Here is a 23802-nt window from a genome sequence, read left to right on the forward strand (position 1 = left end):
TTTTCAACCTGACGTTTGAGTTCTTCCAGTGTACAGCAACCGTTAAATAATATGAATGAATGGCTTACTAGCTAGTTTACATCCTTCATTTACCTTACAGCTGCATGACACACACACTCTTTCTCTCTCACACACACTCACTATCTCTTTCTCTCTCACACACCAACAAGCTAGTGTGATCACACACACACACACACACACACACACACACACACACACACACACACACACACACACACACACACACACAAAACGCTGTTAAATTAGCCGCTAACGTTAATAGGTTGAGCTTTGTATTTCTCACAGAAAACGGTCCAAACTTCTCAGAGAGAGGGTCGGTATTCACTAAAGCCTTCATATCTCAGGCTCTGTAGTACATAGAAACATAAAATAAAAAGCATTTGAGAGCTTAACCCTTTGGCTTTTCGTATTATTTGCTCTAATGTTAATAAAAAAAAAAGATCTTTAACCCAAAAAAATAAAAAATAAAAAGATTCTAATGCATTTTAAGACATGTTAATAAAGATTACGGCAAATGTAACCCTTCCAAATAAAAAGCCACGGGTTTAAGCTGTCAAATGCTTTTTATTTCATGTTGATAGCTACTATACAGGTAGCCGCAAAACGCGACTATTTCACTCGAGTACCTCTCCCATCATAGTCGCGCTCGCCCGACCCCTTTATCGAGGGAAAGTTGCACATTTAGCGATCTACAAGCTTCAAACATGCACCAATCACTAATATAAACTACGCACCTTGTTGCCACGGATGTTGTCGAGCAGGCCGCGCTGAGGCCGCGCTTTGTTAACTCGTATTTTAAGAAAGTTTGGGTTATTTGTGTGTCCGGAAACATTATTTTCCCTTCTCCAACGACTCTTCTTCTTTTTTGCTGCTCACCGGTTCAACTGCTCAACTGCGCCACCGCATCATGGGGTATTACATCATGTGTCAAGTATGGGGTTTGCCCTGTGTCGTAATACCCCATGATGCGGTGGCGCAGTTGAGCAGTTGAACCGGTGAGCAGCAAAAAAGAAGAAGAGTCGTTGGAGAAGGGAAAATAATGTTTCCGGACACACAAATAACCCAAACTTTCTTAAAATACGAGTTAACAAAGCGCGGCCTCAGCGCGGCCTGCTCGACAACATCCGTGGCAACAAGGCGCGTAGTTTATATTAGTGATTGGTGCATGTTTGAAGCTTGTAGATCGCTAAATGTGCAACTTTCCCTCGATAAAGGGGTCGGGCGAGCGCGACTATGATGGGAGAGGTACTCGAGTGAAATAGTCGCGTTTTGCGGCTACTATACAGGCTGAGGAAATACGTTCTGTTAAACCCTTGACAATTACTGCAGCAACGTTTAGCGTTAACGCTAACGTTAACGATCTCTGTTTTGCAGTCGTTGTGAAGACAGTGAAAAGCCCCGTTATCTAACAACTACAACGGCAGTGAAACAACTTATCCAGCTAACGCTAGCTAATTAAATAACGTTACCTGATGTTGTAGTCGATGCCTCTCTCAACGTTACAGCTGAGGAGGTGCTGCTAACGTTACCTGCGGTGCGCTGCCTGCTTCATTCACCCTCAGCCTATCTAGTAATACGTTAGTCTTCAGCATTTAGCTACTGTAAATATATCTTGTGTTTGACCATGCTTCCTCAAGTTTGAGGTGTTTCCCTGGCCAGCTTTGCAATTCACATCACAAATGTTGCAACCAGTGTTGTCTGAGTCTATCTTGGGAAAGTGTAGCCACATTTTCGGGTGGACCCGTTTGTTGATGTTTTCAGGTGGAGTGACGTAACGCGCTCTCGCGTGTTGCCTTAAGGTTCCGTCGGAATTTCTATTTTACCCACTCTCTTCTATTACTCAGATGCGTGTCGAGGCGAATCATTTTGGCCTCGATCAATTTAATTATTCGAGTTATTCGAGGTACTCGAGGAATCGTGACAGCTCTACTGCTGTGTTGTTGTTAGCTTAGCTTCTAGCTATTAGCTAAATAATTATATTTACAACCATAATGAACCGTGATCTGACAGAAAAAGTGTCATTTAGAGAACGCGTGCACTCCCGTCCAGCATGCCCCACGCTGGCCGCAGGCTCTCGTTATAGCCTGTTTGAGGAGACTACTCGGAGCTCAAAATCTTCCGTGGGCATCCGAATGAAGCCAAACTATTTCGGTGAGTAAAACATCATATTTTAACCTGGAAATGAGGACCGTGGTGTAAAAAACCGAAATTCTCCTTTAAGCTCTATATAGCAGCAAATACAAAACTTTACATGTATATGTATATATGACATTTACGTAAAGCTACCCTTGCAGACAGTCCTCCATGGCTTGCAGCTCATGGAGTTGGGGGCAGCGAGGACCAAAGTGCAGGCTGAAGAGGCATCTGACTTTGGGGATGACAGAGAGGGCTGCTCCTGTGTCACCGCTGGGAGAAGCAAAGGGAGAGGACAGGGAGAAAGATACACGCGTCTTAGATCCGTTTTGGACTCATGTAGGGCAACTCATCTTATCGAACTTCACCCTAAATCCAAGCATTTACTTGCACAAGCTGCACTCTGACTGCATTAGACTTTTACTGTACATTGAATATGAGGCGTTGGAGAAAGCATGTCCTGAAACGTTTCCTCAGGCCACTGGAGCCTGGCTGACTCTCCATCTGCTTCACTGACTCACCCGTTGAAGTGTAGCTGAGCCAGTTTGAAGAGTTGTCGACCCAATTCAATACTGTCTTCTCCATATTGGGAGCCGATGGCTACAGCACTACGCTCCAACTGGGAGGCTGCACTCTTCCAGTCACCTGTAGCAAGGGCAGAGGGGAAACAAGGAGGTAAGGACTGTAAAATCCTGTGTGCCCATATTGGTTTAACCCAGAGCCATGTAGATCCCCGACATCTCCATTCACTCCAATGGACCAGTTTTTTACTCTCAAGAGTTCCAGGAAGTAAGGTTCTGGATTAAGCAGCACTGTCGAGTTGCAGCAAAAATAGACCGTTTGTGTTGTACTCTGAAAGGGTTTCCCCCCCCCTTGAATCAAATTGTACATTATCAGCTTTATTTTAGCATGCAAACGTAGCGCGAGACCCATTCCTGGCTGTCCATTGGCTAATGAGTCTCACATTTTGGTCCTCCGCTGACGCCACTCTCTCTCTAGAGGACACTAGTTTAACCCATCGACATATACAGTAAATGGACGGAGGATCTGGTCCCCTTTGGTGAAGGCGCTGCATGTTAGATCACCGCTCTGGTGGCAGGTACCAGTATAGGTCACAAGGCCCGCCTCCCCATGTTAGTGGATGGGGAAATCACAAACGAAACAATCACAGTACACGTCAGATAATTTTTTTCCAAAGGTGGTTTGTATCATTTTAGATAGTCATTATCATGCTAATGCCTGTGCAAGTGGTCATTTTTCTGATCAGTTTGTTTTTAAGTAGTTATTTGACATAAAAAGGGTTGATTGACAGCTGTGGCAGCCAGTCTCAAGCCGTCATTGGCTGGACAGGCTCTTCATATTATAGATCTAGTTTTACATAGACAAGACACAGTACTGCTTGGTAAAACACTGCTTGATCTGTTATCTACCAGACATATCGATGGACCGCAATAAAAAGGACATTGTTTTGAGAAAGGTGCACGAGGAAGTAACGTTGGTTGGGGACTGAAGTAGTAAGTTCAGAAAATATGTGTTTTATTAGTTACTCCAGCTACGTTATCGGTTATTTTAATACACAATGGTTTTAATGGACGCAGGCTAGCATTAGCCGCTTGTGTTAGCCGGCTGTTTTGCATTATTTGTCGGCTTAATATTACTATAGCTTAACAACCGATAACGATAGCTGGAATAACACACACATATTTTTGTCCAACTGCCTGCGTATGCCAGGAAATGTGTTTTATAACGTTAACTCCCGGGTATAATATGGGGCCTACACATAACTACTTCCTACATGGTGCTAGTCTATCAAAATATCTTAGCTGTCATTGATTGTGTTGCATAGTGGTTTTCTGTAGGCCTACTGTTGACAAATTGTGATATTGTAAGTCGCTTTGGACAAAAGCGTCTGCTAAATGTAATGTAATGTACACAACCACAAACCATTAGCTAATCGCTAACGGGTTAGCGTTAGCCTATACAGACACTGGAAGTTTTATTTTTGGTAGTAAAGCAATAAACGTTTTTATAGAGAGCCAAAGTGAAACGTCACTTCCTGCTTTCTCCCTGTACCAGCGCTGCGAAAAATATGAATGGCGGTGGACAGAGAATAAGGTTACATTTTTGATCCCATTTGAATTGTGCCACGGGGTGCCAATGCTAATTTTGTCAATTTAAACAGAGCTGCCAAGTCTCACCCTTTGAGAGTGAGAGTCACACAATTTAACCGCTTCACACGCGCACATGCCACACTTGCTATTTCACACGCTCATAAAGGTTTTTCCCTCTCACTTATATTATAATATTTCCATAACTTGCTGCTTGCCGTAGTTCGAGTCCGTCACAGAGTGAGCCCGCCCTATTCTGCCTCTGATTAGCTGACCCAGATATTCTTACCCTAACCTTAACCAATCATCAGTCCCCTGCCTAAATCTAACCAACCCAACGAAAGGCAACGACGAGTACCAACCAATCAGAGCAGAGTAGGGCGGGTCATGGAGTCACTATCCCAGGAAGAGAAGAACAACAAAACAGTTTGGCGAACAGTTTGAAAAGAAAACTCAGTTTTCTGTGTCAGCTGAATAATGCCGGACACTCTTTCAACTGAAGCGGGAGGTCAAACGGTAGGTAACCACCTCATTTTGGGAAAAAGTGAACAGTGAGCGCACTCCAAAAAATATATATATAACTTCGGTGCAGGGCACAAACAATATCAAGTCACAGCAGGAAACGCCAGCACACAAAAAAGTATTTTTTGAAGTTTTTAATACCTGTAGTCTGGGTAGGACAGCAGCACAGCACAAACCCACGTTTTGTGCTGTGCTGCTGTCCTACCCAGACTGCCTGACCTATGGTCGCCGGCAAATCGCGTCCCTTCATCAGAGTCTCACTCCTAACTTTGGCTGAAACTTGGCAGCCCTGATTTAAAACATAACTTTGCATGTCAAGAAAGTCGCAGTTTGTCGCCAAACTGTTGCACTACAAGTTATAAATCAGAAAGACTACATACACTGTCGCCTAAGTGACGTCACTTTCTCTACCGGCAAAGCTGAAGACCGGCGACATGCCACGAGCTTCCACGAGCTATGTAGTTTTTATACGAAACTAATGTTTCAGTTTGACGACAAACTGTGACTTTCTTGACATGCAAAGTTATGTTTAAAATTGACAAAATTAGCGTTGGCACCCCGTGGCCCAATTAAAACGGGATCAAAAAAGTAACTGTGGGAGCAAGGAGTATGTTTTGCTTGCACCTCTGTCACTCGGTCACTGGGGGGAGTTGTGGAGGTATGTGTGTCACTGGGGGGGGGGGACAGCAGTAATTAAGATCACCTACACCTGCTTCTCATTCAGTTTTGTTTGTCAGAGAGAGGGAAGTAGGAGCTGATAATTTCTGTTGACCGCAACACAATGCAATGCTAAATGTTATACCTTGTTAAGCTTATGCAACAATTAGCTACTACATCTTGCAGCAGAGCATGTAGTGTTTTATGTGGGTTCAAATAAATACCCTCAAAATGCAGCTACGGACTCATGTCTCCTGTTTCTGGACTCAGCGTGTCAGACAGATCCCTATGTACCCTCTCAGCGGCTAACTGGTAACACTCTTAAATAGTCGCACTTCATTGTCAACAGAAAAGGCCACGGATCCCTGCACCTGTAGCCTAATGTTTTCTGATGCCGCGCTGGACAAGTGCACGCAAATCAGTGGATCACTCAGCCACATTGGAGTCACTCGTGAGTAAAAAAAATCTGAATGAATGAATGGACGGATCGCAACACACAGCAAAGCACGCTATGTGTAACCATTGCAGTTTGTTCATGCTGTGAGTTTGGTCTTGGTTGGACACAGTTTGAAAATTGGCGCTGCAACATTGGATGCATATGGATGCTGCTGTGATTGTTTTTTGATGCATTGATTGTCCATTGCTCATGTTTGAATTTCTGTGGAGTGAAAGTGGATCGCTCATTTGTGGACATTAAAGTGGCGAAGACAGAAGTGGATAAGTGATGCACTTGATTGATGTGGCTCAACTTTCATGAGGAGACAATATTGGATTGCTCTGTTTTGGATGAAAAGTGGAAAATTGGATTTCAATGTTTGATCTTGACGTGGATTGTGGCAGATGCACACTGAATTGTCATTGTATTTACACTGCTGGTTGATGTCAATATGAGTGGATCAAAGGCTGGTTCTGCTGCTGCTGCAAAAGTTGGTGATGATGCTGAACATGAAAAAAGAAATGTCATACTCACTGAAAAGGCCTTGGCATGTAAAATTGAAAAGCTTCAGAAGGAACGCAAAACCAGACTGAATAAAATAAAGGGTGTTATCACTGCTTTGAAATAACTCATGGGAAGTGATGACAACACCAAACAAGTGCAAACTCAGCTGGATGTCTTGATGCAATTACATGAGCATGCAACTTCACTGCACGAGGAACTGATGTATTTAATACCTCTGGATGAGCAGCAGAAACAAAATGAGTGGTTTGCAAGCATCAACAATTACAACAACTGCTTTATTGAGGATGTGAAACACTGGCTCTCTGAAAGTGACAAACTGGTCTCAAGACAGATGAACAGTGAGGAGCTGGAAAATCCTCCAAGTCTGAAAGTGGATGGGCTACAGCCTAACAGTGAGGAGTTGGAAAGTCCTCCAAGCCTGAAAGTGGATGGGCTACAGCCTAACAGTGATGAGTTGGAAAATCCTCCATGCCTGCTATTGGATGAGCCACAGCTTCACAATAAAAGCATCTCCGATCAGAATGTTGGAATAACACATGATGACATTAAGGCAAGTGACAGCATCTCAAATGATGGCAGACGGTATGTAGGGATGTCAATTTTTGGTTAATTTCACTTTCGATTAACCGACGCTAATAATCGATTAACCTATCGGTTAATTCATAATTTTTTAATATATATATATATATATATATTTTTTTTTTGTCTATTTACTGAATGAGCTCATGCCCAAACAAGGCGTGTCTATTTAGATGCTGAAATGTTAATGCTTTTTGTGTTAGAATTATGCCTTTATTTTTTGTTGGCTTTGCTGAAATTTATAAGTTTATTGCCACATTTTGATCAGGTAATCATTCCAAAATCATTCTGGCTCTTATATGGATGACAAGGAAATATATTTTTGAGAGCTTTATTTCCTCTCAAAAATATAAATATGGGATAGAGGGGTTTTTTTCTGAGGGAAAGGTCAGGGCAACCCAGGGTATTGGAGCATTCTGAGGGGGTCTATCTTTGATGGTCAAGAGACGCAAAAATACCTTGGTAGATTGACAGAAGAACACAAACAATAAAGGTGTACTAAACAAACACACACACACATTACTATTCTCACCCATTGTCGCGTATGCTCTGGCCATGGCATCGGCCAGCTCGCCCTGCAGTGGATGGGCCTCTGTGAGGATCAGTCCAGATTGAGACCCCGTCCTTTGCAGCATCATCAGAGCTTCATCTGAGGGGAAGGAGAGCATGATAATAAGATGAAGATTTTCCAAAAAACTTCCAGAGATGAAAATGATGTTTCTGCATACTGTAGTATTTGGACAGTAGAATGTTATGTTCCGATACAAAGATATCATCTCTAACACTCACCTGGCCTGTCTCTGTCCATGAGGTCCACAGCCTTCTCAAGGTGGTTCCTGACCTCCTGCAGTCTGTGGCTCACTTCAGAGTGAGATATACGCTGACCGCAAGACTGCCAACATATAAATCCTGTCCCTTTGTCCCTATTGGTGCATTTCTGAAAGAAGAAAGGAGGGAGCCAATGATCTGGATGGAACTGCCAACAATATATTATGGTAAACCTTGAATGAAGAATTCATCAACAGCAGCACAATGACTCATGTGCCCCCAATTAATAAGTGTACAATTAGGGCTGGGTTAAAAAAAATCGATTCTCCGATTTTTATTTTAATGCTTTGATATCGATTCATATGTCCAGAGATCGATTTTCTTATTCAACATTAAAAATAAATAAATAAACATAGGCTATACTATTATAGGCTGTGTGTGGTAGTTGAAACATAGTTTCAAGTTTACGTTTATTTATGTTTGTAGTTGAAACAAAAACATAAATACTGTAGGCTACATAAATGGAAATGTTTGATCATTAATATCTACTTTTAGAAATTATATAGGCTGAAATCAAATAATTGTGAAAGTGTCTTTATTGAGAGATGAAAAGGCTGTTATTTACCCTTTGTCACCACCTGGTGAGTAAATATATGTGTAACTAAAACCATTAAAATTGACAACCGGTCAGCAACTTTTTTTTCCCATGTATCTACTGGTCCTTGGCGGAAAAAAGGTTGGGAACCGCTGTGTTACATAACTGGACAATCATGTAATTCAGGTTACAGCTCAAAAAACATGTTTTAGTATCACTTACCAAATCGAAATTATTGAAATTAATAGAATCGGAATCGAATCGGGATTAATCAATTCGGAACCTTGTGAATCGGAATCTAATCGATTCTTATAATTTGAACCAACCCAGCCCTATGTACAATATTAGCATTTCATAAAGCTATTGAAGCAGTCTACTGCAGTGTTGTAGTCAAGTCACTATATCTTCAGTCCAAGCCCAGTCTGGAGTCCTCAGTGTTAAGACTTCCAGTCCAAGTCGCAGTCACCAAAGAAGAGCCAGAGTCGAGTCCCCATTACCTCCAGTCCAAGTCTGAGACCTGAGTTACTGAACATGAGCGTGAATCCACATGTAGGTGGAACACACGTGCCTGCCCTTACACGGAATTGAATATTGTCACGGTATTAATATAGCTATCAATATCTTATGCCAAATTATTAGGGCCTATTACAAAAAAAAAAAAAAAAAAAACACATCCTTTATCAATTAACAAGTCTGAGTCCTCGTCTCCAACTTCCGAGTCGGAATGCATGAATACTTGAATCCAAGTCTGAGTCATCACGGCTCAAGTCCAAGTCAAGTCACAAGTCCTGAAAATGTCTGACTCGACTACAACACTACACTGGTCTTCTGTAGCTGAAAATAGCCAAGAATGGTGATATAAAAATCAATTCTTCAATAATAATGATAAGACCTTATTCGCTAACCCTGGACGGCACCATATAGTTGACATACCGTCCTGCGCGCACACAGCGCTGCAGCTGACAACTAGTAACAGCCTTATTGTCATTTCTGTTCCATTACAAAATAGCGATGGTAATGACAGCAATAAAAACCCCAGAGTTGTTGTTTGTATGCTGCCGACGGCAGCCGTTAATACCTGTAATAAATAAACAAAAGAACGAGGTGAACAGACTTTGCTGTGAGGAGCTGTCAGAAAGTTTCACCTGTCTCTCCTAACTATCCACACATCTCCTGTGCTGCTGACGTATCCCCAGTCTCGCTCCCTTCACGTCTGTGGACAGTAGAGATAGAAACAAACCACGGCGACTGTATTGCTGTCATTACTACAGCCTTGTGTAACGCAGGTCACCATCCGAACACAATAGGAACGATACAGGTAACGCTAACGGCGGCTAGCTTCCTATAAACGCTGCTCTTACATAGGTTGTCACATAGAGCTGCAGCGCTATGTCGACAATATGGCGGCGGTGGGCGTGCCCGTACGTGAGTGACGTCAATCGAATAAGGTCTATACCTAGCAAAAATATTTAAGATGATACTATTTGCCATAATTGTGCAGCCCTTGTAAAAGTACAAATTTCAGTTAAACAATTGTGAATACTGCACACTATCTCAAGCCAGCAGTATCAGTATAAACTTAGATTTGACCTAATTTAATAATATGGCATCAGCCGATCCAGTAGCTTAGATACAAAATCAAATAGCTGGTGAATAAACTTAGTCCTGAACTGCTGAGCGGGCTATCACAAGCCAGCAGTATCAGTATAAACTTAGACTTGACCTAATTTAATAATATGGCATCAGCCGATCCAGTAGCTCAGATATAAAATCAAATAGCTGGTGAATAAACTTAGTCCTGAACTGCTGAGCGGGCTATCTCAAGCCAGCAGTATCAGTATAAACTTAGACTTGACCTAATTTAATAATATGGCATCAGCTGATCAAGTAGCTCAGATATAAAATCAAATAGCTGGTGAATAAACTTAGTCCTGAACTGCTGAGCGGGCTATCACAAGCCAGCAGTATCAGTATAAACTTAGACTTGACCTAATTTAATAATATGGCATCAGCCGATCCAGTAGCTCGGATATAAAATCAAATAGCTGGTGAATAAACTTAGTCCTGAACTGCTGAGCGGGCTATCTCAAGCCAGCAGTATCAGTATAAACTTAGACTTGACCTAATTTAATAATATGGCATCAGCCGATCCAGTAGCTCAGATATAAAATCAAATAGCTGGTGAATAAACTTAGTCCTGAACTGCTGAGCGGGCTATCTCAAGCCAGCAGTATCAGTATAAACTTAGACTTGACCTAATTTAATAATATGGCATCAGCCGATCCAGTAGCTCAGATAGAAAATCTAATAGCTGGTGAATAAACTTAGTCCTGAACTGCTGAGCGGGCTATCACAAGCCAGCAGTATCAGTCTAAACTTAGACCTAGACTACCTAGACCTGAATTAGCAGTATAGTATTAGTCATCCTAAATAATCCTAATAAATTTTGATTTGACCTAATTTTATTGTTGTCTATAGAGTTAGTTCCACCTCTGCGCAGATTCCCCCGCTCTCTTCTCTCTCTCCCCCTCAGGTGTCCTTCATTGGCCTGACGTACACCCCGCCGCTGCAGCCCTAGGTCCGGCCGTCATCGCCCTAGCCACCTGTCGTCACTCTAGGCCATCTACCCACTACTCCTTCTATTGTCTGACACCCCGGGCTCATCACCATCACCTATCCTCATCATCCTGGTCACCTGCCTGCCTAAGGGAAGGGGGGGGCTGTGGCCTCGGTGGGCCCGTCCCCCGCGTGGCCTGCTCTCAGACCTGTTCTCAGTCACTATGCTGGTGGCTGGGGGAGCGGGTCGCGTGGGGGCTGGGTCCGCCCGGGCCGCAGCAATGGGCCCCTATAGCACAACGACCTCACAAGGTTCCTCCTCAGCCAAGTCACTGAGGCAATCCATGTGGCGATCCATGTGTGGATTGCCACCATATGGTGGAAAGGTTTTCTTGCGTTCACTGGGGGTGAGGGGATGCCGCTGTGTCCCGGCCTGGCCTTCTCTCCGACGCCTTATGTGGGCGGGGGCCGGGGCGGGGGGCATCGGTGCTCTTCATCACTGGTCGAGGGCTGCCGGTTGGTTTAGAACAGCTTAGGTAGGCGATAGATTAGCTACAGCCTAAGGCTGACCTGTTATAGTGTCCAGGCAAAGACCAGACTAGAGCAGAGTAGGATAGGCCAGATTAGGCTGTAGATTAGCTAGATACTATGTCCCAGTTAGCTCTGGTTAATGTTTAGAGTAGTCAGTTGTCTGATCTTCTCCCCCCCCCTCTCTTTCTCTTTCCCCCTTCCCCCGCTTCTTCCCTTCTTCCCCCTTCCTGTTCTCCCCTTTCCCACATTTCCCACTCCCCCCCCCCACCTCCTCTCTTTCCATGCTCTTTCCTCCCCCACATCCCACCGCCCCCCCTCCCTTCTCCTGCTCTCTCCTCCTTCTCCCCCCCCTCTGCTCCTTCTCCTCTTCTCCCCTATTTTCCTGAATCCCTGCCACTTCCTGCTCTCCCCTCTCTCACATTCCCCCTGCTCTCCTTCCCCTGCACCCTCCCACCTCTCCTTCTCTGTTCTCTCCTCCTCTCTGTCCTCTCCCCTCTCTCACATTCCCCCTGCTCTCCTTCCCCTGCACCCTCCCACCTCTCCTTCTCTGTTCTCTCCTCCTCTCTGTCCTCTCCCCTCTCTCACATTCCCCCTGCTCTCCTTCCCCTGCACCCTCCCACCTCTCCTTCTCTGTTCTCTCCTCCTCCATATTTCCCATTTTCTCCCCACCCTCGCCCTAATCCGGGCCCGTATCCTACTCCCCCCCCCAACCCTAGACCCTACCTCTACCTTGGCTCTCCCTCCCCTGCACCCTCCCACCTCTCCTTCTCTGTTCCCTCCTCCTCCACATTTCCCATTTTCTCCCCACCTCCTCCCTCTCACATTCCCCCTGCTCTCCCTCCCCTGCACCCTCCCACCTCTCCTTCTCTGTTCTCTCCTCCTCTCTGTCCTCTCCCCTCTCTCACATCCCCCCTGCTCTCCTTCCCCTGCACCCTCCCACCTCTCCTTCTCTGTTCTCTCCTTCTCTCTGTCCTCTCCCCTCTCTTACATTCCCCCTGCTCTCCTTCCCCTGCACCCTCCCACCTCTCCTTCTCTGTTCTATTCTCCTCTCTGTCCTCTCCCCTCTCTCACATTCCCCCTGCTCTCCTTCCCCTGCACCCTCCCACCTCTCCTTCTCTGTTCTCTCCTCCTCTCTGTCCTCTCCTCCCTCTCACATTCCCCCTGCTCTCCCTCCCCTGCACCCTACCACCTCTCCTTCTCTGTTCTCTCCTCCTCCACATTTCCCATTTCTCCCCACCCTCGCCCTAATCCGGGCCCGTATCCTACTCCCTCCCCTCACCCAACCCTAGACCCTACCTCTCTCCCCTGCACCCTCATCTCTCCTCCTCTGTTCTCTCCTCCTCCACATTTCCTATTCTCTCCCCACCTCCCCCCTCTCCTCCCTCACATCCCCCCGCTCTCCCTCCCTCCTCCACTCTCCTGCTTTCTCCTCTTCCCGGTGTTCTTCCTCTTCCCCCCTTCCCCCACTACTCTAAAGCATAGTACACATTCTACTCCAAAGCATGGCACCCACTCTATCCCCTCCAATATTCCGCCACTATTTAAAGCATGGCACCCATGCTCTTAGTATTTCGCCACTATTCAAAGCATGGCACCCACTCTTTCCTAAAGCAAGGCACCCATAAGCTCTATATGTGAACATGTGCTTATTTGGCAAAAGGACTCACTACTAAAGGCTTGCAGCCAATTAAACTAGGCATAGTTTGGTTGCTAAGAAATTGATATATGTCCGTTTGCAAGATGTGCGTCTATATTTCTCATTCTCTCCCCACCTCCTCCCTCCCCCTGCTCTCTTCTCCCCCACACCCCCCCCTTCCCCTCTCCTGCTCTCTCCTCTTGCTCCTTCCCCACCTCCTATACCCTCCAACATCTCCCATTCCCTCCCCACCCCATCACTCTCTCACATTCCCCCTGCTCTTCCCTCTTCTTCTGCTCTCTCCTCTGCTCTCGCTTCATTTCTATATTATCAATTGTTCAAATGTTATCTTTATTCTGTATATTCTTGTTACTGTTGTGTCAGCTAGAATCAGCTAGACATACTTTCTGTGAAGCCCTCTGAGACATGCTTGTGAATTAGGGCTATATAAATAAACTTGACTTGACACTGTAGAATCAAGTTCCAAGAGGAAAACGGTAATGAGCACCCACTCTGAGAGGTCTTAGGCACGTGGCACACTGGAGTCCAGACCCGTTTGGACTTCCTCCTTCTGCCTCCTCCTCCTGCTGCTGCAGGTTGCAAGCCTCACACTTACAGAAGAAATAGTATTGTCCCTCTAGGAGGCGCTGGCGTTCACGGGTCACCATCCTACTGCTGTGAGGACCTGAAGGAGGAGGTCAATCAGAAAAAGGTACACATCACAAGACAAACAGGTTCTAAAATAGCACTGCAGATGGATGTAATCACACACATTATTTCAGTACAGGCTGCTATGAAAGGAGAACGCGTGAATGAGTTAAAGTCGACGAGTGATGTCATTCATGCACAAACGACATCACTGGTCCACAACTGAACTCAAATCAACTCTCAATAATAACCGTCAAACTAAGAGGATGACTGCAAAGCTGTTTACAGTATTCAAATGTGTGTGAGATCATGTGCAAAATAAATCAGCCTTGTTTTTCGGTGAACTTCTCCTTGAAGCAGGCTGGACTGGAACAGCTCTTCGTCTCTGAATGTACTGTATAAACTCTACTGCCATACAATGTGTCCTGTCTGCCCCTGTTTTGTCCCACACCTAGTTTGTCAAATTCTATGTAATTGCCTTGAAATGTCTCAGCACACTAACCAGGTAAAGATTTTTTACTGCCGTTTTGTTGTGTTTTGGGATGTATTTGTATTGGGATGTGTTTATGTTTTGTGTGATGTCCGTCTTTTATATGGGTTACTAATCAAGACATACTAGTCTCATTTTGTTCTAAATGAATGATGTAATCTGTGAAAAATAATAAAAATTTCATTATAAAAAAAATATATATACATGTATATATATTCTGACAAGGACCGGCTCCCCAGCATCATCCTTTTCTTACCATAGCAATGCAGGATCTCTTGTCCAGGAGTGAGACCTGTAGCCGCTCTGACTGTAACTGTGACACGACCGCCACCGCCGCTGAACTCAGCTCCATTCTCACCAAAGTCTGCAGACAGATCTGGGCCAGCACCGGTACTGAACACCACGCTGGTGTTTGGAGAGCAGGAGTGATTCAGAAGACTAAGCGTGGGGAATATTGCTGTGGCAATGCGGATCTCCCGGTTGGATTGCACGGCTGAGTCTGTTGCTCCTGTGGAGACGCAGGAATGGTCAGAAAAGTCATTATGGGGCCTGTAACATGAGAATGACATGGGCAGGCACGCATTATTTTACAGTGGATTGTGCAATCAGCATGAATGCAATTATAGAAGGATTAAAAAAAAAGAATATTACCACTAAAGATTACACATTATTCCCATGGCCTAGGATGATTCAGTCTACATATATGACTGTGGGCAACTGTTGCAAAGCGGTGGAAAAGAGAACTAAAATGCACGCTAATGTCTCACTTTGTGGACAATAGAAAATCTTTGTTTGAGCTTCTGTAACGACGCTTCTGGTGCTATCAGACCAGACTCTTAAGCTGGTGAATCATCCTGGTCTCTGTCAGTAAAGATGAACAAACTGCTCTCTTGTTTCTGACTATGAGGCACTGCTGTGCTTGTTCACCGGGACAAACTGATCCAAGGCAAAAGGTGACGACGAACGCCGGAATTCATTATGACTCCCATTTGAAGGTGAATTGGAGAGTCACCTGTGTCTTGGAGCGTAGTGACCGCCTGGGCGTTGCACCTCAGCTGCAGCATGTGCCTCAGAACTGCACTTCCCTGCAGCCATAGCGTCGGACTCCTCCAATCTGCACTTTCTCCCTCATCATCATCCGGGCCCTGTGATTGGCCGTTTGCCCCCGAGGCTCCTCTGAGGAGGACCCAAGACGCAGGCAGAGGCCCCGCCTGGCTAAGCCTCAGGTAGAGTGCTGCAACGGTAACGGCACACAGGAAACGCAGGCTGGGGCTGTGGCGACTCGAGTGGTGGAGCAAGTGGTGCACGCTGAGGTACGAGTCACCGTAGTAGAACGCAGAAGAAGGATCGGCTTCGTTTGACTTCGTGGACTCGGAGTCGTGATCTAAACTGCTTGGCCTCCTCGACTCTGCAATTGGCTTAGAAGAACGACTCTCCTCATCTCTCACGGGCTCCCGGGCCATTTGGACATTTTCTAACCCCGCCTTTAGGGTCACCCTCAGGGCGAGCTGTGACATCACGCCCAACGCCGTCAGATCGGCTCCGAGCGGACACTCCCAGCGGTGATGTTCTTCCCGGGCTTCTTGACGACACCGGCTTGAACAGTACCGGCTGTAGCTGCAGCCTTCACACGGCACCGGACACAGCGTTTCTCTCAAACACCTGTGACAGCGCCTGTCCTCGGTTCCAAACACGTCTCCTCTGCCTGCGTCCTGCTGCCTCCTCTCCTCTCCTGTCACGTCCTCCCTCCCTGGGATGAGCACACAGCTGTACGGCCTGTCCTTCAGGATCACCTCCCCGGCTGCTATTCTCTCTGTAGCCACTAGGTGTCGACCTTTCTCTGGGCTGAAGCAGACATCGACTTGAGGAGAAATGCAGGATATGGGATGAGTCGTGCCATTGGGAGGTTTTACATTTGGTCTCTCTACTCTATCGGTTCCTTCGTGGTTCTCTGAGGCAGGTTGGTGATGATGATCCAGTTTTCCCTTTGGACCCGCAGAGAGCTGTTTGAGGCACTGTGCACGGCGGTCATGCAGTTTGTGTAGCAGATGAGAGGGGTAGCCGTACATCACGGCCCTGTCCATGTCCTCGAGGGATTCCTGAGGAGAAGAGAAGTACTACTGTGAATGAATGAAGTATTTATTGTCCGTTCATTCACATCATAAGACAGACAAACATGAGCAGGTCAAAGCATGCATGGTCGGGAGAAGGAAGGTGGTAGTTGGGGGGGGGGGGTATCACAATCTGTTAATTAGTCCAATAGATGTGGGGATGAATGTTTTGTTTGTCCTTGTTGTCCGGTGGAGTGGGGTCTTGTTGTCCTGTGGAGTGGGGTCTTGTTGTCCTGTGGAGTGGGGTCTTGTTGTCCTGTGGAGTGGGGTTTGAAACCTACGTCCTGAAGTTAGTGGTTCATATTGACTGTTGAGCGGGTGAGTAATGTCTGCTAGGATCCGGTTTGCTTCATGTATTGCACGTGATTTGAAGAGTGATGTAATGTCCCGGCATTTGATTCTGCAGATTTTTTGCTTGAGATGTTGATGATTTTTGTTATCCTGTTTTTATTTATGATTGTTAGGGAACTGAACCAGGCTAAAAAGGTGCAATATGGAACTGTTGATATTGTATTTGCGTATTTTTTATTAGAAGGTATAATCTCTGTTGTCCTTTGCTGTATATTGTCTGTGTATGTCCATCACTAAGGAAATGTAGACATAAGTTTTAGCAACTTATCAACATTTTGGGTATCAACTGTCAAGGCAAGTCCAGGATGGAGTACAGCTCCTCAAGGTCTAGGCGGGAACCTTGTGACCAAGGAATTTGGCCTTTTGTGTAGGAAGAGAAGATCTGAGAGAAGATCTGAGAGAAAATCTGCAGATGAGATGGAACAACTTGTGGTTGATGCAGGAAGACAGAGTGGGCTGAAAAATAAGAAAAGGGGGAAAGTCCACTCTCAACTAGACCACCTAGTTTGATCCGTTTTGTACCATTTTAAACACCTCTCAATGCCTGGATTACGAGTTGTGGAGAATTTCGTTTTTTTTTTACCTGGAGCCCTCTCCTCACATTAATTATTATCTGACGACTCACCCAGTGACTCTCGTCAAGTCCCGCGAGACTTTCCTGCCGGCTGGCCTGTGGATGCTGTGGACTGACTTGACGAGAGTTGGTGACACTGACCCGAAAGGAGGAAATGGGATCCCTGTAAATACCGCTGGAAATAGCCCGGGGGAGATTGGCTGTCTGATGTTTCTTTATATATATATATAATGACGATATGGGTCGAAAACGGGAATAAAACTGTCTATTTAAATGGAGGGAACAGCACGCTGCCATGTGGCCCCGACGGAGCTCAATTCTAGGACTGGCATGGACACTATTAATCTCCAAACAACGCGTAGGAGGCACAAAAACGCTGCGGAGAACACTGGGTGAGTCGTCAGATAATAATTAATGTGAGGAGAGGGCTCCAGGTTAAAAAAAAACGAATTATAAATGCCAGGTTTCCCATATGAAGCAAGCTTCTCAGCAGTTCTTATGAACTGATAAGTCAGGTTTAAAAATGAGTAACCACAAGATTTTTTACAAGATGTTTACTTTCTTAGCCACAACTGACGTCAGTGAGGGTCGAATCAAGTTGGGGGAAGTGGTGTAAAAGCTGTTCTTCTGGGGTTGGGGGTAGCCCCATAACGTGACGCTGCTACTGTACTCCTACGATATATTCTCGTACAGCAGTCAGCGTCACACAGCGTTCGAATCCTCAATGGGTGGAAAACGCTGTTAAAAAAGCTCTCCTACCCGTATCCGACCTCGGATTGCAGATCCGAAGATATGATAGGAACCCTAGTGAAGCCAGTAATTTGACCGGCGCTGTTAAAAATGATACTGCTGCGTGAAACAACCGTTTAGAAGCAGTCTTTCCACAGCCTGTGCTGAATTTACAGCAGGGTGCGTTTGATCTCACTATCATGGTGCACTGCTTGCACGCAGCGAGCAAACATGCAGTCACATGGAGACGGCAGCTATCAGTGATCAACGCAAATCCAGCGCACCTGGGAAGCAAAACATGTAATGAAATACTCAAACTCCCAATGTTCCTGTCGGCACTAGGAAGCTTCTCCTGTCCTCAATACGGCACAGGCTGCATTTTGTGTGCACTTTATACACTATATATATATATAGTTATATATATATATATATATATATATATATATATATATACCGTCACACTATGTGAAGTAGGGGTGTGCCGATTAATCGTATAATCGATTTAATCGATTATACGATATAATCGATTCACAATGTTCGATTATCGATTTGCAAAAAATTGCAATTTTTTTTTTTTTTTTTTTTTGCTTTATTTGCAAAAAATATGGTATTTCGCCCGGAAAGCAGTTCCTTAACTGTAAAATGAGACCAAAACCGAAGTACTGGAAACTGGAATCACTGAAGAAAGCATGCAGGGTAGGGGTGTGCCGAAAAATCGTTTCTTCCATGCATCGCGATAAGACACGTAACGGGCTAAAGGAAGTAGGCAGTGAAGGAGAGAGGAAGTGAAGTGGTGAAGGGCTAAAGGAAGTAGGCAGTGAAGGAGAGAGGAAGTGAAGTGGTGAAGGGCTAAAGGAAGTAGGCAGTGAAGGAGAGAGGAAGTGAAGTGGTGAAGGGCTAAAGGAAGTAGGCAGTGAAAGAGGAGGTGAAGGGCTGAAGGAAGGAGGCAGTGAAGGAGAGGGGAGGTGAAGGGGTGAATCTGTTAATTCTGTTATTTTATTAATCCGCCACTTATTTAGTTTTAAAGCTGCTTTTGGTTGTGGATAGGCTTGCTTGTTGTGGGATGATGCTATGCTGCTCACTGGTCATTTGTAAAGGATTTTGTTTGGAAGTCTTTATTTATTATTTATGAATAAGCTATTTGTTTTGTATTAAACAAACATGCTAGTACCGAAATCTGTGAAAAAAGCAGAGGATTTTGGTTAAAAGTTTTATTTTCTATTACTGAATACAGAATAAGCTATTTTTGTATTAATCCTGCCAGTACAGAAATCTGTGAAAACAGCAGAATAAGCTATTTGTTTTTTATATTAATCCTAAATCTGTGAAAACAGCAGAGAATTTTGGTTAAAATAAAAGAAGTTTCTAAAGGCACTTTATTTCAAATAATCTCACCTGTAAAGAGCAGCTTTTTGTTGTGGGAAATGTAAAATGTTTTGGATGTATTGTGTTTGGTCTGATTGATCTAAATAAAAGATAATGGAGGTAAATTTGTTTGTTTCCTTTAATTAATGGATACTGACAAAGAAATCCTGTATGGGGAAAAAGATACTGACAAAGAAATCCTGTATGGGGAAAAGATGCATCGAAATCGTAATCGTGATTAATCGTAATCGTTTAATAATCGAATCGTAGCACCCTTAATCGTAATCGAATCGAATCGTGAGGTGCCTAAGGTGGCACACCCCTAATATTGTGAAGCATGTGACGCTTTTGCATGCACACAAATTAATACAGCATTAATACAGGATTGCCACAGTGAAGTTCTGCACAATATTCCATGAAACAATACATTGATTATGGGATACAGCAGCAGTACAATGCCAGTTTAAACCAGGGGTGTTGTCTACGTGCAACGCAGGTAGACGCAATCTACACTAGGGATGCACCGATCCACTTTTTTCACTTCCGATCCGATTCCGATACCTGAATTTGGATATCTGCCGATACCGATATTATGCCGATACCAATATTTTTCTTGAATATACAGTATAGGCAAAGATTTGGCCAATTAAAGTTTTTTTTTTAAATATACCTTGCAAAAAGCAGACAAAATTAAGAAAATATACAAGGCAAAGAAGGATACTATTATACATTATTACACAAATTACGGCCAGCTGGAATTGCAAAAAAAAAAAAAAAAAAAATCCCAATTCCGATCCGATCCGATCCGTGAATTAGTGCCATATCGGCACCCGATACCGATATTGGATCGGATCGGCCCCATCCCTAATCTACACACTGCGAAATTACTCAGATTTGCGTTGGCGCACTGCGAAATGCGCTATGATACGTATCGTTTTCACTTACCATTCATAAAATTCACCCTGTGCGCTCTGTGTTACAAAGCGCGGACTTTTGGACCCTAGGGGCTTCCGTCGAGCCGACTCGAGCGTGACGAGCGTGACGTAGCCGTGACGTTGCTTACTACCAAACAAAACAAAACAGGACTGTGATGAGGCAGCTGCTATCGCAACGTTACCTGATGATATCGTCATACCTGGTAAGTCGCATGTACGTTATAATATGAACGTTACTGTAACAGCAGCAGGGGATTGTTTGGTACATTGAATTATATCTAGAACAAGCACAATAACTAGCTAGGTTGATACATGGGGGGGGGTGTACTGCTGCTGTGTGTGTGTGTGTGTGTGTGTGTGTGTGTGTGTGTGTGTGTGTGAGTGAGTGAGTGAATTTAAACAACAGAATGCAATGTTTTGATGCAGTGTATATCTCCTTGTTTCTTTTAGATTGATAAAAATTGACTTTTGATGTGAAAGAGTGTGAACAACTAACAGGGTTCCCATTGGTCCTTGAAATCCTTGAAAGTTTGTTAATTTGAAAAAAAATCAAGGCCTTAAAATTTTGTGAAAATACACATGGGTCATTGAAAGTACTTGAGTTTAGGGCAGCATATCTCCACAGAATATTTTTTGCTGTGCTGTGTTAAAGAAGGCGAGACCATGATCACATAGTCTAGATTTTTGTGATTTTTTTTTTGCATACATTATTATATGGGTGCACTGAATACCCAGGGATGTGATCTAAAATAAGAAAGTAATTTTTGATGTCAGCTCGACTTTAAACGGGAGCTACAGTGTTTTTTTCTATTGCGGTCTTCATTGGGTCCGGCACCTGCCTTTGATTTCTTTTTGGGATGTGCGTGTCTCCACTGTTTTTAATAGTTGTGTTAACAGTAAAATTACTACCTCTGTGCTTTGATAAGCTTGTTCAAAATAAAGTGTTTAAATTCAACCTTTTTTCTCATGGTCTTTATTAAAAATAGGTCAATATTCTGAAGCTGTTCTGCACACACACACACACACACACACACACACACACACACACACCACATAATTAACATTGTGGTTTGGTTTGACTGTGTGTGGGGGGGGAGTTGGGCGGAGTTGATGCATTTTGCTCAAAAAAATACTGCATGTGATGTGTTCATTGATTGACTGAATTTAATTAATTAATTTCTGCTCTGTAAATAGTTTACTCTTGTGATCAAAAACACTGATCCAAAGCTCAGTTCTGAAGCTATTCTGTAAATTTGGGGAGAAACAACACAAAATGGGTCGAATATCCGCCCACGTCCGGCCGAAACCACGCCCACTTCGGGTTAAGCCCCCCCCCCCCCCCCCCCCCCCCCCCCCCCCGGAGTCCTCCCTCTGACTCCCCCTGGAGTCAGAGGGAGTATACCCTCTGAAAAAAGGTAGACTACACCACTGGTTTAAACGATGATGCTACAAGGACTAACTAATGACTTATGTGTTGAAGTCGGGATGTGAAAGCACGTCGTCTCACCTGGTAGCGCTGCAGATGGCAGAGGGCTGCGGAGCGGTTGGCGTAGCACAGAGGCAGCTGCTCCGAACGTCGGGGAGCAAAACACACGCCCTGTCATACAGAATAGTGATGGCAGAGAGACAGGGGTGAGGCTGTTGATGCATATGAAGTCGCACTGGGAAGGTATGCCATATTTTACAGCAGTGGTTCTCAAACTTTTTCACATCACTTTTTTCACATCATTTTTCACATCACTTAACTGACATGCCATGGACCCCCAATCTGATAAGATGTTTGCTTTTAGATGTTTACAGAAAGTGTATGAAACCCATGACCAGAATAGTCATACATTCTGTCACTGTGTTACTTATGGATGGAATTATAGTGAAAATAAACTACGGCTTTTTGCTGGGGACCCCCTGGAACATGATAACCACTGTTTTAAGGTACGCTATACTGGCATGGAATCACACGTATATATTTGTGTACTGCTGTTGTCAACTATATGTATACTACTTCTACAAAGTAGATTCTGAACCTGGTTGTGGTTAAATGGCCTGCATTTATATAGCGCTTTGGCTTTACAATCAGTAGATAGTCTACATTCACCCATTCATACACCGATGGCGGCAGGCTGCCACGCAGGGTGCCTACACACCATCGGGAGCAAGGAGGGTTAAGTGTCTTGCCCAAGGACACAGCGACAGCAGCTGGGAGGGAGCGGGGATCGAACCGCCAACCCTTGCGTCATTGGCCGACCCGCTCTACCTCCTGAGCTAAAGCCGCCCCTGGTTAAATACTAATTTGCTGGGGTTTGTTATATCAGATTATGGCTACACAAGTTTCAGCTCTATGATGAATAATACTGTTACTTTTTGTATTGTGCCAAGACTGGTACAGACTATTATTACATTACTGCATTTTAATATCGGTCGGGTTTAGCCCATCAACAAACATGAAAAAATAAACAATAAAACTGGAGTGCTGAAGTCAGTGGAGTTGCTGAGAGCCTTAACTGGGTAAGTATGGAGGTCCAAACGTGTGGATGTCACCTGTGAGTAGTGCAGAGCAGCAGCAGTGTAGTCTCTGCTCTTGAAGCTGGAGTTTCCCCTCTCTCTGCATCTGGCTGCTCGCTCCACAGCCTTCTGTACAGGACGGCCCTTGGAGATCTCCTGCAGAAGGTCCAGATCCTCTTGGCTGCAAAACAGACACTGCTGAAGAAAACCGTGTGTGTACCCCTCTCACACTCTCTCTCTCTCTCTCTCTCTCTCTCTCACACACACGCACACCAAGTCCCTAAAATGGTGCAACTTCACTGACAAAAGGCGCAAGTACGGTACCTTTTTCTCTTGACACACAATCACGCTGTCACACTCTCACTCACACACACACACACACACACACACACACACACACACAATGGCAATGTTTTTAGATGGACTGCTAAATCTATGCCTCATGCTTGCATATTCAAAACAATTCACTGGTATATTCACTGATTTTAGACAGGATTCCCAGTTTAGGTCTACACTAGTCTGCAGTTGTTGTGGGCAGTTGTCACCAAGCTTGAACTATTATAAAATGTATCTCCATGGCTTCCTTATTGGCCAAGTGCCCAACCCAGATTGGTACCAACCTAACACGAGCAAAATATGTGATAAGAAATGGCTGGCCATAACAGCAAGTTTCAAATAGTTCTCAATGGCTTCATGATGACATTCTTAATCCAGAAGCAGTGATTCTGTTCGCGCTCACTCACGTTGTCCGACTTAGTGCACACTTGAAAACATCATCTATTCCAAACTGGGACGTGAAATAGTCCTTCAGCTCGGGGTCGAGTCCGATCCATTTCTGTGCAACGTGATCCTGCCACCGGCTGCATGGAAGATCCATCATGAAACACAAGAAACACCAGACGCACTGTGGAGGAGCAACTGGGTCGAAAAGCCAGAGCAGACCGTACCATGGTCCACTGTGTCCTGCTAGCTGAAATAAGAATACGACTTCCGGTCCAATGTTTTCACAATAGAAGCTTGCTTTCTACAA

At 44.6% G+C, this 23802-nt stretch overlaps 1 protein-coding gene across 2 annotated transcripts; it reads right to left on the reverse strand.

The window, feature by feature from the left end:
- Positions 1 to 4: 4 nt before the first annotated feature.
- On the reverse strand, positions 5 to 23652 carry smyd4 (SET and MYND domain containing 4; the record flags this gene model as incomplete). Of its 2 annotated transcripts, XM_083642624.1 has the most annotated exons (11): positions 5 to 170; positions 2298 to 2427; positions 2676 to 2799; positions 7514 to 7630; positions 7771 to 7918; positions 13580 to 13752; positions 14462 to 14713; positions 15218 to 16304; positions 21778 to 21867; positions 22809 to 22953; positions 23516 to 23652. In XM_083642624.1, the coding sequence occupies 10 exons, from the start codon at positions 23650 to 23652 to the stop codon at positions 2304 to 2306; spliced, it is 2397 nt and encodes a 798-aa protein (XP_083498750.1). In that variant the 3' UTR covers positions 5 to 170; positions 2298 to 2303. The 2 variants fall into 2 exon arrangements, with proteins under 2 accessions (XP_083498750.1, XP_083498749.1); XM_083642623.1 differs by lacking the exon at positions 5 to 170 and having other exon boundaries at positions 977 to 2427.
- Between the last annotated feature and the right edge of the window lie 150 nt (positions 23653 to 23802).

Source organism: Poromitra crassiceps (genome assembly GCF_964638095.1).
Source record: "Poromitra crassiceps genome assembly, chromosome: 1".
Classification (NCBI taxonomy): domain Eukaryota; kingdom Metazoa; phylum Chordata; class Actinopteri; order Beryciformes; family Melamphaidae; genus Poromitra; species Poromitra crassiceps.